This window comes from Erythrolamprus reginae, chromosome 1 (assembly GCF_031021105.1).
Source record: "Erythrolamprus reginae isolate rEryReg1 chromosome 1, rEryReg1.hap1, whole genome shotgun sequence".
NCBI lineage: Eukaryota > Metazoa > Chordata > Lepidosauria > Squamata > Dipsadidae > Erythrolamprus > Erythrolamprus reginae.
The window spans coordinates 410,777,675-410,797,070 of NC_091950.1; the positions used below are offsets into that span (position 1 = coordinate 410,777,675).

At 42.8% G+C, this 19,396-nt stretch overlaps 1 protein-coding gene across 1 annotated transcript in view; it reads right to left on the reverse strand.

The window, feature by feature from the left end:
- The window catches only part of RAP1GAP2 (RAP1 GTPase activating protein 2), a 263,765-nt gene that overhangs the window by 17,851 nt on the left and 226,518 nt on the right, over positions 1-19,396 (reverse strand). The window contains exons 15-17 of the mRNA XM_070735240.1: positions 17,551-17,637; positions 10,592-10,726; positions 831-968 (exon numbers count right to left, since the gene is read on the reverse strand). Of these exons, the coding sequence (XP_070591341.1) occupies positions 831-968; positions 10,592-10,726; positions 17,551-17,637 (360 nt within the window). The remainder of the gene's footprint in view (positions 1-830; positions 969-10,591; positions 10,727-17,550; positions 17,638-19,396) is intronic.

Sequence of the window (19,396 nt, forward strand, 5' to 3'; positions counted from 1 at the left end):
TAAAAAAACAATAAAATACAATGGCAAATACAATTAATTAAACTAAATAACTAATCTAAGATCCCAAATATTTTAAAAATCAATCATACACATTCATAGAAACACAGAAACATAGAAGTCTGACGTCAGAAAAAGACCTCGTGGTCCATCTAGTCTGCCCTTATACTATTTTCTGTATTTTATCTTAGGATGGATCTATGTTTATCCCAGACATGTTTAAATTCAGTTACTGTGGATTTATCTACCACGTCTGCTGGAAGTTTGTTCCAAGGATCTACTACTCTTTCAGTAAAATAATATTTTCTCATGTTGCTTTTGATCTTTCCCCCAACTAACTTCAGATTGTGCCCTCTTGTTCTTGTGTTCACTTTCCTGTTAAAAACACTTCCCTCCTGGACCTTATTTAACCCTTTAACATATTTAAATGTTTCGATCATGTCCCCCCCTTTCCCTTCTGTCCTCCAGACTATAGTTCATTAAGTCCTCAGCCATATATAACATTCATCGGCCAGGGGGCCAAGATCTAATTGCCCCAAGCCTGGCAGCATAAATGAGTCTTAAGACTCTTGCGGAAGGCGAGGAGGGTGGGGGCAGTGCAAATCGCTGGAGGGAGCTGATTCCAGAGGGCCGGGCCCCCCACAGAGAAGGCCCTTCCCCTAGGCCCCACCAAGTGACATTGTTTGGTTGACAGGACCTGGATAAGGCCGACTCTGTGGGATCTAACCGATCATTGGGACTCATGTGGCAGAAGACGGTCCCACAAATAATCTGGCTTCATGTCCCCTTCCCTTCTTTTCGACTGAGCTAAATGATTCCAAATTGCAACTTACGGAGAAGGTAGTTTTGGTTATTTCAACACTGTTGTGCACAATCCCACCACTCAAGCTCCCAGGGATTCCTCCAGGCGGGTGCTTCTTCTGGCTTCCTACCATGGTTTCCATGGAGTGGCTGCGGACGCGGATGGCTCTCTATCACAGGAAATAAGAGGGAGGTCAAGATCAGGACTGGAAACGTTTGTGTTATTTAGACCCAAGCGTAGCTGGACAAAGCCCAATCATCTCTGAATGAGATCCTAAATAAAAGGCATCCTCCTCCTATGGTACCGTTTCATTTTTCCACTGCTGTGCATATGCATGAGGAGGAGATACTAGAGAAAATCACATCTTGTGCAGAGATGGATAAATTAACTCTAGAACTAAAAAACAAGGAAGAGTCTGTATTTTACACTTATTTATTTATTTATCTATCTATCTATCTATCTATCTATCTATCTATCTATCTATCTATCTATCTATCTATCTATCTATCTATCTATCTATCTAGTCCAATACACAATGAGGGTTTTAGTGGGTATATATCTATACAGTGATCCCCCGCTCGTTGCGAAGGTTCCGTTCCAGGACCCCCCGCAACGAGCGGGTTTTCGCGAAGTAGCGCTGCGGAAGTAAAAACACCATCTGCGCATGTGCAGATGGTGTTTTTACTCCCACAGCGCTAGCGAGGAACCGAAGATTGGGGGCGGCGCGGCTGTTTGCCGCCGGCATGGGGGGCTTCCTAGCAGCCCCCCAAACCCGGGTTGCGGGTCCGGGGGGTGCTGGCAAGCCCTCCATGCAGGCGGCGACATTTTAAAATAGCCGCGCCGCCCCCAATCTTCGGCTCCTCCGCGCTGGCTCTCGGCGCTTTCGAGCTGAGTCCGGGAGCGAATTCGCTCCAGGACTCAGCTCAAAAGCGCCGATAGCCAGCGCTAGCGAACGGCTTGTCCACGCTGGCTATCGGCGCTTTCGAGCTGAGTCCGGGAGCAAATTTGCTCCAGGACTCAGCTCAAAAGCGCCGATAGCCAGCGCTAGTGAACGGCTCCTCCGCGCTGGCTATCGGCGCTTTCGAGCTGAGTCCGGGAGCGAATTTGCTCCAGGACTCAGCTCAAAAGCGCCGATAGCCAGCGCTAGTGAACGGCTTGTCCACGCTGGCTATCGGCGCTTTCGAGCTGAGTCCGGGAGCGAATTCTCTTCCGGACTCAGCTCGAAAGCGGCGAGAATGAACCGCGTGGGCGGGCGAAGGGCGGGCGGCAGCGAGGAGTTTGCGTGGGCGGTGGGGAAACTCCTCGCTGACGCCAGCAAGAGGGGGAAGACCCAGGGAAGCCGGTTGCCATCTACGCATGCGTGCCCATAGAAAAAACGGGCACGCATGCATAGATGGTATTTTGACTTCCGGGTTGAAAAATAGCGAAGTACCCTGTTCGCAATGGTTGGGGACGCAATAAACGGGGGATCACTGTATACACATAGTAAAATACATGATGAAGGTTTTAGAGGAGATACTCATAGTAAAATATATCTAAGAAATAATAGGAAAGAAGGTATAGTAATAGAACATATCAATGAAAGAATAGAAGAAGAGATATAGGAATAGAAGAAAGGTATAGGAGATATAGGAGCTATTAGGATCTATTCTATTGCTTCGCTCTGGGCTGCCGAGGAGTCACCACAACGAAGGAAAAGCGCCGGCTACAAAGCGAATGAGCGAGAGGAGAGGGGAGCCCTTCAGCATGGGAAGGAAGAGGAAGCAGGTAGCAGCAGCAGCCAGTGTATGGGAGGCAGCCTCGCACCGGGTATATTGGAGGCATGTGCTCCTTCTCACAGCCCTTTTTTAAGCCTTAAAGTTTTGAATTTTTTTGATTCCCTTCACCTCACCTTCTTCCTTCGGCAGCAACACTCCTCCTCCTCCTCTTCTTCCTCCTCCTCCCACCCAAATTCCGAGCTTTTATTTCTTTCCTAATGGGTTTGCACGCATTATTTCCTTTTACATTGATTCCTATGGGAAAAATTGCTTCTACTTAAGCACGTTTCTACTTAAGAATCTGGTCACGGAACGAATTAAGTTCTTAAGTAGAAGTACCACTGTGTTCTGCCGGGCTCTCTGATAGGAGCCTCCCGAAAATTCAAGGGTACAAATTTCAGACACACACACGTTTGAAAATTCAAAACAATGTTCATTATCACAAAATTCAAAATAAACATAGCACTCTTTTCGTATTGCAAAGAGCACTCCTCCCAAAACAACCAGGTAGTCTGTACAATTTCCCTTAAGCAGTCATTAAGTACTTAGCTAGCAGCTGTGAAGAAACTTCACACCCCTTCTTCTTCCAAGGAAGTGATACACACACACACACGTTGCTCTGCTTTGTTTTCCAAGGCGTGAAAAAGCAACAAAGTCCAGAAAACACAGGATTCCTGACGAACTCCGATAAGATAATCTTCCACAACGGCCAAACCCACATGCTGCTATTTATAGCAGCAGCCCTAATTACTGGAACCCCACCCAAACACAGGTGGCCTCCCTTATTTCCTGTAATATGTTCTTACTTGGTCTCTTCTACGCATAATTCTGCGCTTGCGTGGGTCCAAAACATTATCATCTGAATCAATGGAAGATAAGGAAGATTGACTGCCTTGGCTATGTGCCAAGCCCTCCTCTGCCGAGTCACTCCCACCTTCTTCTTCGTCCGAGGAAACTAAACTCTGAACTGATTCTGTCGGCAATAACACAGGCCTGTGACATGGTGAATTTTCCCCTGCATTCACCTCCCCATTCCCTGGGGCAGGAGCTGGGCCAGAGCCAACCACAACACACTGTATATATGTATATATGTATATGTGTATACCACTGTATATGTGTTTTCGTAGATTTTCACAGGTATATGTATGTAGATTGTATATGTGTATACCACTGTATATGTGTATATATATATGTGTGTATGTATGTGTATATGCATGTATGTGTGTGTGTGTGTGTATGTATACCATTTGTGGCCAGCTTTTAAGTGCCTAATACACCTTAGCTAATTTATACGACAAATATGGCAACTTTATTTATTCCTTTCCCTAATAGTGTCAAATCGAATATAGATCTCATAGCTTATCCATTGTAATTTTAGTAGTATTGACAATGCATAATTGATAGACTGGATTTTATCATGGATTTTATCTGGTTTTTTATCACTTTATCCTACAACTTTTGACTGTGTATTCACTGAGTGTTTTTATTTATTTAAAATATGATAATATGAAGATACACGGTACCAGTAAAAGTCAAAAATTTGAAAAAGAGCATTAGAAATAATAATATTCAAATACATGCAACTAGTAAAAATGAAGCACATTAAGGACAGGGGATGGAAGGCACGCTGGTGCACTCATGCACACCCCTTACAGACCACTTAGGAATTGGGAGAGGTCAATACATTAAAATAAATTAAATTAAAGTCCCCGTTCTGTCAAGCTCAGTCACTGGTTACAACAGCCATGTGGGATTATTTGGCACAGTGCAGAAACTTTGCTATTGTTTTCTTTCCAGTTCAGCTACAACCTTCATGGCCTCCCATAACCAGATTCTGCTTGGCGCTGGCTGGAACCTATTTGTAGGCCAGTTAACTTGAAGGCCTCACAGCGCACATCTGTAATCTACTTTGATTGGCTGCAACGATGCCCCATTAACCACAGAGAAGCTATTCACTGGGCAGCATATTTAATTGAATGTAATGTAATTGATTTACATGCCACCCAATCCCATGGGACGCAGGGCGGCATAGAGTGGTACCTCTATTTAAGAACTTAATTCATTCTGTGACCATGTTCTTAAGCAGAAAAGTTCTTAAGTAAAAGCAATTTTTCCCATAGGAATCAATGTAAAAGCAAATAATGTGTGCAAACCCATTAGGAAAGAAATAAAATTTCAGAATTTGGGTAGGAGGAGGAGGATGAAGAAGAGGAGGAGGTGAATCAAAAAAATCCAAACTTTAAGGCTTTAAAAAAGAGAGAGAGACTCTGAGGCGGTGCCCAGAGAAAGGAAAATGCTTTGTTCACTTTGGACTACCAAAGCCTCCTTAAGCGCCACCAAAAGGCTCCTCTGGCAGCCCAGAAAAGCCCAAGATAGCTGGGATTAAAGGGAGAATGGCAGGAAACTGGCTGGGCCTTTACGCTTCTCAAATTTCCTGGGAATTTTTTCTGGGCTCGGGTTCTTAAGTAGAAAATGGTTCTTAAGTAGAGGCAAAAAATATTGAATACCTGGTTCTTATCTAGAAAAGTTCTTAAGTAGAGACGTTCTTAAGTAGAGGTACCACTGTATATGGAAAACTGGTCCTGTGCATTTCAAAACAATAAACCTAAAGCTGAATGTGAGAGTGCTTCGAATTAAATCCAACACGGAGAGGGGGAAAAAATGTTTGACGTAGATCTATTGGAGCAAAACTTTCTTAAGGTCCTGTTTAAAAAGAGAAAGCAGATCAAGTGAAAAAGAATACCCTGGATGAAGACCTATTAGAGAAAAAGCAATAAAAGAGGGCACCCTTTTTATCGCGTAAGAATGCCTAAACAACCTTGACAGGTACAAGAAACAAGGAGCCAGGATAGAGTTCAAAAGCGTTGCAAATTTATTCCATACAACCTATACAGTATAAGAATCTGTCATACTAACAGTCAATGTGAATCATTTATTTATTTGTTTGTTTTGTCAATTATGTATTGAAGGTATACAAAGTTATAACAGTGTTTATATACATGATACTAGTAAGAGAAACATTAGGACAGGGGACAGAAGGCACGTTTGTGCACTTATGCACGCTCCTTACTGACTTCTAAGGAATCGGGAGAAGTCAACTGTGGAAGGTCTAACGGTAAAGTTTTGGGGTTTAGGTGAGGATACTACAGAGTCAGGTAGTAAGTTTCATGCATCAACTACTTGGTTACTAAAGTCGTATTTCCTGCAGTCAAGTTTAGAGCAGTTTACTTTAGGTTTGTATCTATTGTGTGCTCGTGTGTTGTTGTGGTTGAAGCTGAAGTAGTCATTGACAGGAAGGACATTGTAGCAAATCATTTTATGGGCTATGCTTAGGTCGTGTTTAAGACAGCGTAGTTCTAAGCTTTCTAAGCCTAGGATTGTAAGCCTTGTTGCGTAAAGTATTCTGTTGCAAGTGGAGGAGTGGAGGGCTCTTCTAGTAAATTATCTCTGGACATTTTCTAGAGTGTTTATGTCCGAAATGTAGTGGGGGTTCCAGACAGATGAGCTGTATTCAAGGATTGATCTGGCAAAAGTTTTGTATGCTCTGGTTAGTAATGTGTGATTGGTATAATATTATCTAAGAGTTAATAGACTTCAAGGGGTGCTAGACTTAGATTTCTCTTGGAGGCCTAAGATGATGAGCGTTTGGATTCAGCCTGGTCATCTCCTACAAACCTCTTAAGTTTATAAATGTGATCATCAAATTCATATTGCCTACCCTGGTTCTTATTGTTTTGTTGCATTTCTCCCAATCTTGCAGTCCCAAAAGTGCTTCAGGAAAGCCTCCATAACCTGGAGACAGCAAAAAAAACAGGCCTACCAGAAGTCCATAAATGGGCCATTTCTGGCATACAGAGGCAGGCCTCCTAGGCCCAAAATGGAAGGTTGTGTGCATGTGTGAGGTTGGGGAATGTGCGGGCTATAGAATTATGGGTGTGGGCACACGCAGGCACGCGATCGCGCACCCAAGGAAGAAAAGGTTAGTCGTCACTGTTATAGAATGTTAACAATAAACAAATCCAGATTTAGCAAATAGATATCAATCCCAATATTCCAATATAATGTAAAAACCCCTAAAATTTAAAATAACAAAGAGGGATAAGTTTAAAAAGTACAAGTTCACAAAACTTCCTTTTACAAAGCCAGTTTAAATGTTGTAGGGGAAAAAGCTTAAACATCATATTTGGCAAATCAAATAAACAATATTTTTCCACTCCAGGTAAATTGAAAAAGAACCACCTCAAATTGGCAACATTTTAACCTTGAGCAAATAAACCAACTTTATATTCTTTTTTTATGGTTTAAAAAATTATTTCTTTTTAGTTCATTCACATGGTTGATCCTTTCCCCCCCCCCCCCCCCCCAATTCTTTAAGCAGTCTCTTTTGCACATACAGCAAAAAGAAATTGTTCCGGTTGCTCTCTGATCTCATTTTATGTCCTTAATTTTTAAAGCCTCATGCATTTTTTTCATTTATTGGATGACATATTCTCATTCGAACGTTTTTGTTTTCTTGGGTAGATTTGGTTGCATATCTTTTTCTGTACATCTTTTGAGAACAGACTGTTTCCAAGAAGATGTAACATGATTGATATAATTGGTTCAAAGTCCTGGCACAATTCCTAATGCAGTTCATCAAAGATATCTTTGAAAGCCATAATAGGTTACTTGTCTTCTTATGTCTCCAATATAAGACACAGTTTTTCTTTCATGGAAGCATGAATTTATTATTTAAGAATTTCAATGTCTCAATATTCAAAATCCAGTATTCTGACATTTTAAAACCCCTAATCAGTTTAAAACTTTGTGTAGCCAAAGCCTTGTCTTGTTTTTTGCTGTAATTATTAAAAATTATAAAAGATACATCTTTTTTTATATTAAGGCTTGAAGGCATTCATTCAATGTTTGCAATCTTGTCACTTTGTAGGCGTTTAACTTCTTTGAAACAGCTCATAGGCAATTTATGAAAGAGATATGCAAAGCTAGTATCCTTTAAAAAGGTTCTATTATAAAAGATACATCTTTTTCTTATATTAAGGATTGAAGGCATTAATCCATTGTTTGCAATCTTGACACTTTGTAGGTGTTTAACTTCTTTGAAACAGTTAACAGGCAATTTATAAAAGAGATATGCAAAGCTAGTATCCTTTAAAAGGGCTCTGCCGTTGGAGTAATTATGGTGAATTCCTTCATTTTATAACTCTCCCTCCCTTCTGGAGTCTTTTTATGAGAAGCAACTGAAGAGATCAGCTTGGTTGATCTCACATCATCTCTTTGTCCACAGAGTTGAAGGAGTTGGTCTGCTCATCGGCTCCATTTGTGGCTGCAAATATTAGCTCCACTTTTCATGGAGCTGTCTTCCATCTGCAATCTTCTCCAGGAGTCTCCCTGGCACCGAGTTGTTAAGAGTGGTTGCACCCACTGTATTCCACTTGAAAACTGTGTGAGATATTCTTTGGCAGGAATTAGGGACAAGAAGATGGAACTGGAGGGAGATATCAAGGATCTCACTGAACAAACTGAGCAGAGTGACCTATGCACTCCATGAAATATAACAAGCTTCACATATTTTGAAGTACGCAAAGTAATGGTTTGCTACCTTTTCAGTGAATGGAAGAGGCAGTGACTTCTTTGTGGTAGCTTCATCAGTAGAGGCTTAAACATTACTCACTTTCAAGTGATTTTTTTTCCTCTTCAAGGATGAACAACAATCCTGCTGCTTTGTGGAAGATCAACTTAAAGAGTTCCAGGCTGGTGTTAGTCATCGCTTTATGAATACTAGCAGCTGTGCTTCGCTATGAAACTAATCAGGCTTGATAAATTGACAGTTAAAATTTGAAAAGTAATGAGTAGTTACGCGCTGGCCATGCCCACACCTGGTTTAGCATCAGAGCTTTTTGGGTCGGGAGGAGGAGAAGAATGTCTAACTCCTTAGCATGGAGTAGCATGTCTAAACTCCCAGCCTGCCAGCCAGATGAGTAACACACTGACCACACCCGCTGGCAGTTGGAACAGAATTCTTTTCAGGTGGGGAGTGGGAGTAGAACATCTAACTCCTTAGCATCAGAGCATGTTAATAATAATATAAGAAGTACTAATGATCTTATGGTCATTTCGTCAAATCCTTTCCAAAGGGTATGTCTAGTTTAATGAAAACAAGGACTAGGAGAGACATGATAGCAGTGTTCCAACATCTCAGAGTTTGCCACAGAGAGAGTCAAGCTATTCTCCAAAGCACCTGAAGGTAGGACAAGAAGCCAGGGGTGGAAACTAATCACTGTAAAGCCTACAAACTTGAAACTTGGCCTGAATGTTCCTCTTGACTTCTAGTTGCTCGCTAAGAAAGGATTTTCCAAAATGACTATCAGATCATTAGTATTTGTTATATTATTATTAACACACTCTGATGCTAGGGAATTAGGTGTTCTACTCCCACTCCCCACCTGAGAAGAACTCTGTTCCAACTGCCAGTGGGTGTGGTCAGGGCGTTACTCATCTAGCCTGCAGGCTGGGAGTTTAGACATGTTACTCCATGCTAAGGAGTTAGACATTCTACTCCCCCTCCTGACAACCCAGTTCCTGCAACTGTTCTTCATACGTTTTTGCCTCCAGTCCCCTAATGATCTTTGTTGGTCTTCTCTGCACTCTTCCTAAAGTCTCCACATCTTTTTTAAAACAATCGTGGCTATAAAAGGACCAAAATAGTTCAAATGCCTTTTAACAAAACGCAACCCGCAACCATCTTCTTGGAAGCCAAATCCATTTTAAAAAATGATAAACCAAACCCTTTTGAAAAATAATCTAACTGGGGGGGAAAGGCTTTCCTCCCATTTGATCAAGTGGGACAGGATTTTGAGTTTTTAATCCCCCAGACTGTGAAGGTGTTAACAAAGCGGAAAAGAACATCTGTCATTTCGTGTTGCATTTTGGAGGCAGCAACTGCAGTCTCTTTTCCTTTTTCCCCCCATTTCTTTCTCCATTTACTCAGGCAACACGCTGAGAAGTAAATAAGCTATTAAGCAGACCAATAAGGCTGTCCATAGGTACAAGGGCAGCTGTAACATTTTTCTGGCTGTTTTTTTCTTCATCAGCCCTGGGATCTCCTGCAATGCCAGAAAGAATAAAATAAAAAAAAGAGGTCCAATTCTATATAACATCAGAAGCAAAAAGGAAAAAAAACATTAAGCCTCTGGATCTTAGCTTATGCTTCCGACAAGTGTCAGGGTGATGGGGAATGATTGATGGAAGGATGCAATCAGTAGTGGGTTGTGGCCGGAGAAGAGAAATGTCTTCAAAGAAATTAGAAGAAAGTCCAGTTGCTTCTTGAAACAGCACTTTGGGGACAACCATAACCTGGATGACTAAGAATCTCCATAGACCCTGAAAGAAGCTAGTGGTCAAAATATAATTGGAATTTGGGGCAGTTTATTGGTTTATTTTATCTTATCTTATCTTATCTTATTTTATTATTTATTTTATTTGTTTGTTTGTCTGTCTGTTTGTTTATTTATTTGTTTGTTTGTTTGTTTGTTTGTCAAACATGTACAAGACAGCAGCTATTGGTATACAGTAGACATAAACATAAGCAAAGCAGGTACAGGAAAATTAGGATGATAGGACAGTTAAGGCAGGGATGGTAGGCACAATGGTGCACTATGCACACCCTTTACAGACCTCTTAGGAATGGGGTGAAGTCAACTGTATACAGTCTAAGGTTAAAGTTTTGAGGGTTTGGGGGAGAAACCACAGGGTCAGGTAGATAATTGATCACTCTGTTGCTGAAGTCATAGTTTCTGCAGTCGGGTTTGGAGCGGTTTACATTGAGTTTGAACCTATTGTGTGCTCATGTATTGTTGGGGTTGAAACTGAAGTAGTCATTGACAGGTAGGACATTGTAGCAAATGATTTTATGGACTACATTTAGATCAGATCGAAAGCGACGTACTTCTAAGCTATCTAATTTACTTTGCACTAAAACTCTGTCTTTTCTTCTCTACCTTATAAAAAAAAAATCCGGACCTTTTTTTGTTTTTACCTTAAACGATTCCAAGAATCCACCATGTCCACCATTCTCCAGCTTGTCCTCCTCAGATCCTAGGCCCAGCATCAGCTGCGTGTGGACGTGGAGTTCGTCGTGCAAGTTGTCCAGCAAGGCAGCCCGCGTTCGATCCTAGAAACAACATTTATAGCGTTCTCATATGGCCTTGCAATTCCGATGTAGCCCCCCATCCCCGTGGATGCGCACAGACCTCAATGGAACCTGGGATGGTGAAAAAGCAGCCAAATGGGCAAATCAAATGTTCAGAAAAACAGACTTGCCCGGTTTGCTCATTGTGCTGTTTTTCTGCACTCTGGAGAATTCACTGAAGTGTTTCCAAACTTCTGGGTTTGCCCATTGGGAAGTTTTTTGCACTCTGGAGTGTAAAACCTTCAGAGAGTGAAACGGCCTCCCTCAAGGCCGGAAATCAGCTGGCTAGCGTGCACATACATGTTGGAGGTGACATAAGGCAACAGCTCGCGTGCCTTCCGATATACCGTGTTTCCCCGAAAATAAGACGTACCCTGAAAGTAAGGCATGTCAGAGGTTTTGCAGAATTATTTATTTATTTTATTTATTGGATTTGTATGCCGCCCCTCTCTGTAGAATTTGCTAATATAAAGCATCCCCTGAAAATAAGGTGTAATGGAAGGTGGAAAAACATATGGTGTCATTCAAAGCTGTTCATAGCGGTACCGTAATAATGTGGCGTCCCCTGCTGGCCCCTTCCATCGCTTTGTACCATCCAGTACAGCAGACACAGTCTGCTGCTGTCTCACCACCATTACAGTTTCCACTACAGTGCGTAGACTGTAGTTCCTCTGGTGGCCGGAAGCTGCAAGGAGCCGGGCATTGGAGTTGGGGGCGGGGAGCGACAAAAGTGCGGAGGCGCTGCGCATGCTCCCCATCGCTCTGCCAGCCCGTGGGTGGAAGGAAAGGGAGCCGCGGGCCGCCCCCACCTCCCCCACGGTGCCTCTGGCCCCCTCCACCCCTGGCCTCTTGCTGCTGCCCCCCGCCCACCCAATCCGCCCCCTCTTCGGCTTTCTCCGCCTCCTGCCTTGGGTTGTGACTTCTCCCGCAGTGGTGGCGGCTGCGGATTCTCCTCCTCATCTGTGCTCCCAGCCAGGGGACTGCGAGAGGCGCTTTCTCTGAGTGCCTTCGGGAATGCCCGCCCTGCCCTCTCTGCAGCCCTCCCTGAGTGCTGTCCTGAGCTTTCAGCAAGAGGGCTGCAGTAGAGGCAGGGCAGGCGTCCCCGAAGCACTCAGAGAAAGCGCTCTCGCAGTCCCCTCACTGAGAGAGAGAGAAAGAGAGAGAGAGAGCAACAGACAGAGCAAGATGGAAAGAGAGAGGGATGTGAATTTGTCTTATTTGAGAAATATAAGGCACTCCCCGAAAATAAGACGTAGCACAACTTTTGGAGCAAAAATTAATATAAGACAGTGTCTTATTGTCGGGGAAACAGGGTAGCATGCCATAGGTTCGCCATAGGGTTTCCTGCCTGAGCAGGGGATTGGACTAGAAGACCTCTAAGGTCCCTTCCAACTCTGTTATACTATTCTGTTCTTGTTCTTGTTCCTATTTCTATTCTACTCTAGTCTACTCTACTCTAGTCTACTCTATTCCAGTCCAGTCCAGTCCACTCTAATCTAATCTATTCATCCTTATTCCCATTTCCATTCCCAATCCCATTCCCCATCCCATCCCATCCCACTCTATTCTATACCAATGTCCTACATTAGAACAAAGAATAATAGCGTGGAAAGGGATCCTGAAGGTCTTCTAGTCCAACCCCTCTGCTCAGTTGCAAACCTTACAGTACAAAGGTGCAAAATGTTTTTGCGTCTGTCGTCTTTTGACTCCCTTTGTATTGAAGCTGCTCTTCTTTCTTTCTTTTTCAAAAAGTTGTTTTCACACTGTCGCAGCTTCGGTGGGATGCCTGGTTCACCTGGCAGTTTTGAGCTTGTAATAGAGATCAGCTCTCACCAAAAATAAAGAAGTAAGCACGATGCCCGCGGATGCTGAACATTCACAAATGCGGCTCCACTTTAATTGGCTTTAAGACAAATTTCCCTTCAAGTGAAGCTCAACCCTGGATGACTTCACACAGATGGCCATATTGTTTTCTCAGCAGGAAGCCTGTAATTAATAGAGCTGTGAGCTCTGATCTATTGATTAAACAAGATTTAATCCGCCCCAAATCTTCTGCCTGAATCAGCAGGGGGTGCTTTTGATCACAGAATGCCATTTTATCTGGGGAGCCTGGGAAGGCAATCCCTCCTGTTGTGCTACACATAGGGGAAGGGGCTACAGTTGCCCACTCCTGCATTGCAGCGTGTCGCTTAACAGCGGTGTGCCTTAGAATGCCAGAATTCCTGGATCAAACTATTCCAATGACATGTGGCAAACTTTGCACAAAAAACTTTTCACATGAAGGTAATAATAATAATAATAATAATAATAATAATAATAACAACAACAACAACAACAATAGTAGTAGTAGCAGTAGCAGTGGCAGTAACAGTAACAGCAACAACAACAACAATAATAATAATAATAGCAGTAGCAGTAGCAGTAAAAGTAACAGCAACAGCAACAGCAACAACAACAATAATAATAATAGTAGTAGTAGTAGTAGTAATAGCAGTAGCAGTAAAAGTAACAGTAACAGCAACAACAACAACAACAATAATAATAATAATAGCAGTAGCAGTAGCAGTAAAAGTAACAGCAACAGCAACAACAACAACAATAATAATAATAGTAGTAGTAGTAGTAGTAATAGCAGTAGCAGTAGCAGTAAAAGTGACAGTAACAGCAACAACAACAACAATAATAATAATAATAATAATAATAATAGCAGTAGCAGTAGCAGTAAAAGTAACAGTAACAGTAACAGCAACAACAACAACAATAATAATAGTAGTAGTAGTAGTAGTAGTAGTAGTAGTAGTAGTAATAGCAGTAGCAGTAAAAGTAACAGTAACAGCAACAACAAAATTCAAAGTGTTGGTTATGACCTATAAAGCCCTTCATGGCACCGGACCAGAATATCTCCGGGACCGCCTTCTGCCGCACGAATCCCAGCGACCAGTTAGGTCCCACAGAGTTGGCCTTCTCCGGGTCCCGTCGACTAAACAATGTCGTCTGGCGGGACCCAGGGGAAGAGCCTTCTCTGTGGCGGCTCCGACCCTCTGGAACCAGCTCCCCCCTGAGATCAGGATTGCCCCCACCCTCCTTGCCTTTCGCAAACTCCTTAAAACCCACCTCTGCCGTCAGGCATGGGGGAACTGAAACATCTCCCCCTTGCCCAGGTTGTTTTGGTGTTAGATTGATTGTGTGCTTGTTTTTTTAATATTCTGGGGTTGTTTTTTATGAATTTTTTAGCATTGTAATTGGATTGGTGGGTCTTGGATTAGTTATTATGTATTGTTTTTACTTTGTTGTGAGCCGCCCCGAGTTTGCGGAGAGGGGCGGCATATAAATCCAATAAATCTAATCTAATCTAACAATAATAATAATAATAATAATAATAATAATAATAATAATAATAGTAGTAATAATAATAGCAGTAGCAGCAACAGCAACAACAACAACAACAACAATAATAATTTATTTATAGTGCCCTTTCAACAAAAGGCATAACAGCATGTTAGCAACAGGACTTTTTAAGAGAGCCAGCCTATTGCCCCCACAATCTGGGTCCTCATTTTACCCACCTCGGAAGGATGGAAGGCTGAGTCAACCTTGAACCGCTGACCTACAGATCTACAGTCAGCTTCAGTGGCCTGCAGTACAGCACACTACCTGCTGCGCCACCCCGGCTCTCTAGGGTGTTTCCTGTTAGCAAACAATTACACGGTACGCCAGTAAAATCTACGTCTGTGATGGCAAATCTATAGCACGAGTGCCACAGGTGGCACACGGAGCCCTATCTGCTGGCACGCAAGCCGTTGCCCTAGTTCAGCCCCAGCATGCATGTACACACCAGCCATCTGATTTTCAGCTCACATGAAGGCTCTGGGAGGGCATTTTTGGCTTCTGGAGGGCATCCTGGGGGATGGGGGAGGGCGTTTTTGCCCTCCCTAGGCTCCAGGGAAGCCTCTAGAGCCTGGGAAGAGTGAAAAATGGTCCTACCAGGCCCACCAGAAGTTGGGAAACAGGCTGTTCTGGCCTCCAGGGGACCTCCTGGTGAGGCAATTTTTGCCCTCCTCGGGCCTTTGAATGATGGATGTGGGCACTTGCGCAGGCACAATAGTGTGTGCACACAAGCTTTTGGCACCCGAGGGAAAAAAGGTTCACCATCACGGATCCAGGTCAATGGTGAGTTGTAAATAATTTTGCCACTGGCTCGCACTTGGGCTTGCACATGTGTGATGTCAGGACTAGGACTAGCCTGATGTAATTATCCAATTGCTGAAAGAAAGAAAGAAAGAAAGAAAGAAAGAAAGAAAGAAAGAAAGAAAGAAAGAAAGAAAGAAAGAAAGAAAGAAAGAAAGAAAGAAAGAGGGAGGGGGGGGGAGGGAGGGAGGAAGGAAGGAAGGAAGGAAAGAAGGAAAGAAGGAAAGAAGGAAAGAAAGAAAGAAAGAAAGAAAGAAAAGTAATTGCCATAATGAATGTAACACTGAAAGAATGCTTAATCACCATTGAGTCTACAGAATGAGCTATAACCTGATTGGTTGCCTAATGTATATAACATGATACACCTTTCAGGGGTGCGGCTTGAAGATTTTGTGGCTTGAAGACATGGCTTGAAGGTTAGTTTGGCTTGAAGTAGTTATTGTGTGGCATTTGATTGTGGCGTGTAGTAGAATTGTTTAGTGAGATAGTTACAGTGTAAATATATAGAATAGTTTTGCTAAGAAGAAGTAAATATTTTCTTAAGGAACTTTGTGTTGTGTTTGTCTTCAGTTATCTGCAAAGACTTTAGTTCCTGTATCCTGGTCTGTGGCTGGCCTATTTGGGTTGGGCAGCTTCTGAAAAACACAACTCTAACATGTGATGCTTCTGTGTATGTGTAGAGGCATCTGGGCAGTAAGCAGAGCCTCCCACTACCAGCACTACCAGTTCTAAGAACTGACCTGGACCGGGAGCAACCCACCATTGGTCTGGGTATTGGGGTAGTACTGTGGAGACCCCAGTGTCAGTCCATGCTCAGCCATGGAAATTCTTTGGATGATCTTGGGCTAGTCTCTCTCTCTTGGCTCAATATATTAAGGGCAGGGGGCAGGAAAAGTGACCATTAAGTATGAATTCAGCTCCTGGAAGAAAAACAGATCTAAATCAAAGAAAAAAGTTGAAATTTTATTTGGGTGAGAGAGGGAAGTTATTATGAATATGAAGTGGTCAAATGCTTCTTCGCTTCCTTCTCCTTCTCTCCTTACACTTACCTATCTTCCTTCTTTCCTTCTTTCCTTCCCTGCCTCTTTCTTCCTTTTCTTCCTGTCTCCTTCCTTCTTTCCTTCCTTACCTCTTCCCTCTTCCTCCATTTCCTTCCTCTCTTCTTCATTTGTTCCTTCCTTTTTTCCTTCCTTCCTTGCCTTCTTTCCTTTTCTTCCTGTCTCCTTCCTTCTTTCCTTCCTTACCTCTTCCCTCTTCCTCCATTTCCTTCCTTTCTTCTTCTTTTTTTCCTTCCTTGCCTCTTCCGTCCTTTTCTTCCTCTGTCAGCTTCCTTCCTTCTTTCCTTCTTTGCCTCTTCCCTCTTCCTCCATTTCCTTCCTCTCTTCTTCATTTGTTCCTTCCTTTTTTCCTTCCTTCCTTGCCTTCTTTCCTTTTCTTCCTGTCTCCTTCCTTCTTTCCTTCCTTACCTCTTCCCTCTTCCTCCATTTCCTTCCTATCTCCTTCTTTTTTTTCCTTCCTTGCCTCTTCCGTCCTTTTCTTCCTCTGTCTCCTTCCTTCCTTTTCTTCCTCTGTCATCTTCCTTCCTTCTTTCCTTCTTTGCCTCTTCCTTTTCTTCCTCCATCTTCTTCCTTCCTTCCTTCCTTCCTTTTCTTCCTCTGTCTGCTTCCTTCCTTCTTTCTTTCCTTGCCTCTTCCTTATTCCTCTATCTCATTCCTTCCTTCCCTCTTATTTCCTTTTCTTCCTCCATCTCCTCCCTCCCTCCCTCCCTGCCTGCATTATTTCTTTGCAGGAATGACTGCCCCCGAGCAACCCTTCCTGAAAGAACATGAGACCACAAGAAGTTGGCATAAACACATGGGCGTTCCGTGAACTGCAGACTGACCCTCTGTCATCACAGCTTCCTTTTTGCCTCTCGCCCCCCCCCCCCCAAGGGCCATATTCCAAGGCAGATAAGGTTTTTGTAGCCGACAACTTATAATCTATAAGTGCAACATATTTTCGCTGATAATGAAAAGGGAGACTACTATAGATCTATTTTGATTTCATCAGGTAGCCACAACCTTACTGGGATTTGAACCTGGGGCCTCTGCCTTGTAAGAGGCTAAGGCCACTGCCTTACAAGGCAGAGGCCCCAGGTTCAAATCCCAGTAAGGGTGTGGCTACCTGATGAAGGAAAATAAGACCAAAATAGATCTATAGTAGTCTCCCTTTTCATTATCAACGAAAATATGTTACACACGCACACACATTCACAAACACCTTTTAATTATTTTTCCGTACACTTTTTGACGGTATTGTCCCTGAACTACCTTTGTCCAAATTCCATATATGCACTTACATTTCTTTTTACTAACCTGGAAATCTGTGTTCCAAAATACAGAGAGATGCAAGAATTGAAGCACAAGGTTTTTCATCAATATTCAGAAAGTGTGAATTACTTCACGAAACTGCAGAATTCGTAACAAGGCAATGTTACAAGCCTCACTGACTGGGTGTTTTAGCTTCAAAGAGTTCCTTTGAAATGTGACTGCCAATCTCCGCTATCCGAAAGCCAAATGGATTTGGGCTGAGCAGGTTGTTATATCTACCTGCTCAAAGGCAACCCCATTTTTCCTTACCTCGAGCTTGGCAAACTTGTCCGACTTGCAGCAGGCATTTTCTGCATTGATCAGCTTGGTGAGAAGAAATTCTCGGAATTCTGCATTCTAAGAAATGAAAAAAAAAGCAGGTTAGCTCTGTAAATGACCCAGTTCATTGGTTGTGACTTCAGGGAATCATCAACACATCTTCCAAAACTTCGAGATGCTTGTCCAATGGACTTGAGCCAGAAGTACCCTACAAAACTAGACTTTAAATCCTGGGCCTAGAAAGCCTAGAACTAAGAGGCCTTAAACATGATCTAAGTATTGCCCACAAGATCATATGCTGCAATGTCCTGCCTGTCAAATACTACTTCAGCTTCAACCACAACAACACAAGGGCACACAACAGATTCAAACTTAATATTAACCGCTCCAAACTTGACTGTAAAAAAATACGACCTTAGTAATCGGGTTGTCGAAGCGTGGGACTCATTACCGTACTATCATCCCCTAACCCCCAACACTTTACCCTTAGACTATCCACAGTTGACCTCTCCAGATTCCTAAGAGGTCAGTAAGGGGCGTACATAAGTGCACTAGAGTGCCTTCCATCCCCTGTCCTATAGTCTCTCCTATATCTTCTCTACTATATCCTCTATAGCCTTCATTGTGTATTATTGTGTATTGGACAAAATAAATAAATAAAAATAAATAAATAAATACATGTATTCCAAAGAATCTCTCCTGCATCAAGTAGATGTAAAAAAAAAAGGACATTGAGACTCTAGAAAGATTGAAAAGAAGAGCAACAAAGATGATTAGTGGACTGGAGGCTAAAACATAGGAAGAAGGGTTGAGGGAACTGGGCACGGCTAGTTTAATGAAAATAAGGACTAAGGGTGACATGATAGCAGTGTTCCAATATCTCAGGGGCAGCCACAGAGAAGAGGGAGTCAACCTATTCTCCAAAGCACCTGAGGGTAGAACAAGAAACAAGGAGAGAAGCAATCTAGAACTAAGGAGAAATTTCCTGGCAGTGATAACAATTCTGCCTCATGTATCCCAGAGACTAGTTAGATCCCATAGAGTTGGACATCTCCAGATCCTATTGGCCAGATAATGAGTCTGGTGGGGCCTAGGGGAAGAGCCTTCTCTGTGGCAGCCCCGGCCCTCTGGAATGAACTCCCTCCGGAGATACATACTGCCCCCTCCTACCTGGTCTTTCGTAAAGCTTTAAAGACCTATCTCTGCCTTCGGGCATGGGGACCGTAAGTCACGAGATTGTCCCCGGCCGATATGAATGATTGAATTGGATGAATGTGGAAGGAAGGGGTTATATATATTTTACTAACTTTGCATATGCTTTTTTAAATAATTAGATTTCTCATGTATATTATGTTTATTTACAATGTTGCACGTCGCCCTGAGTGGCTTGAGAAAGAGGGCATAGAAATCAAATAAAATCAATCAATCAATCAATCAATCAGTGGAACAACTTGACTTCAGAAGTTGTGAATACTCCAACAGTAGAAGTTTTAAAGAATATGTTGGATAACCACTTGTCTGAAGTGCTGTAGGGTTTCCTGCCTGAGCAGGAAACTAGACAACTTCCAAGCTTCCTTCTAAATGTATTAATGTATTATAGTCTACTTTACTGACCATTTCCCACATAGAACATAGAATAATAGGGTTGGAAGGGACCTTGGAGGTCTTCTAGTCCAACCCCTTGCTCAGGCAAGAGACCCCATACCATTTCAGACAATGGTTGCGAAATGCTGTGATTTCTCTGAGGCTTCCCTCGCTGGGAAACCCCACCTCTGGACTTCCATTGCCAGCCAAAGTGCCCGTTTTTGCACTGGTGGGATTCCCCTGCTTGGATTCC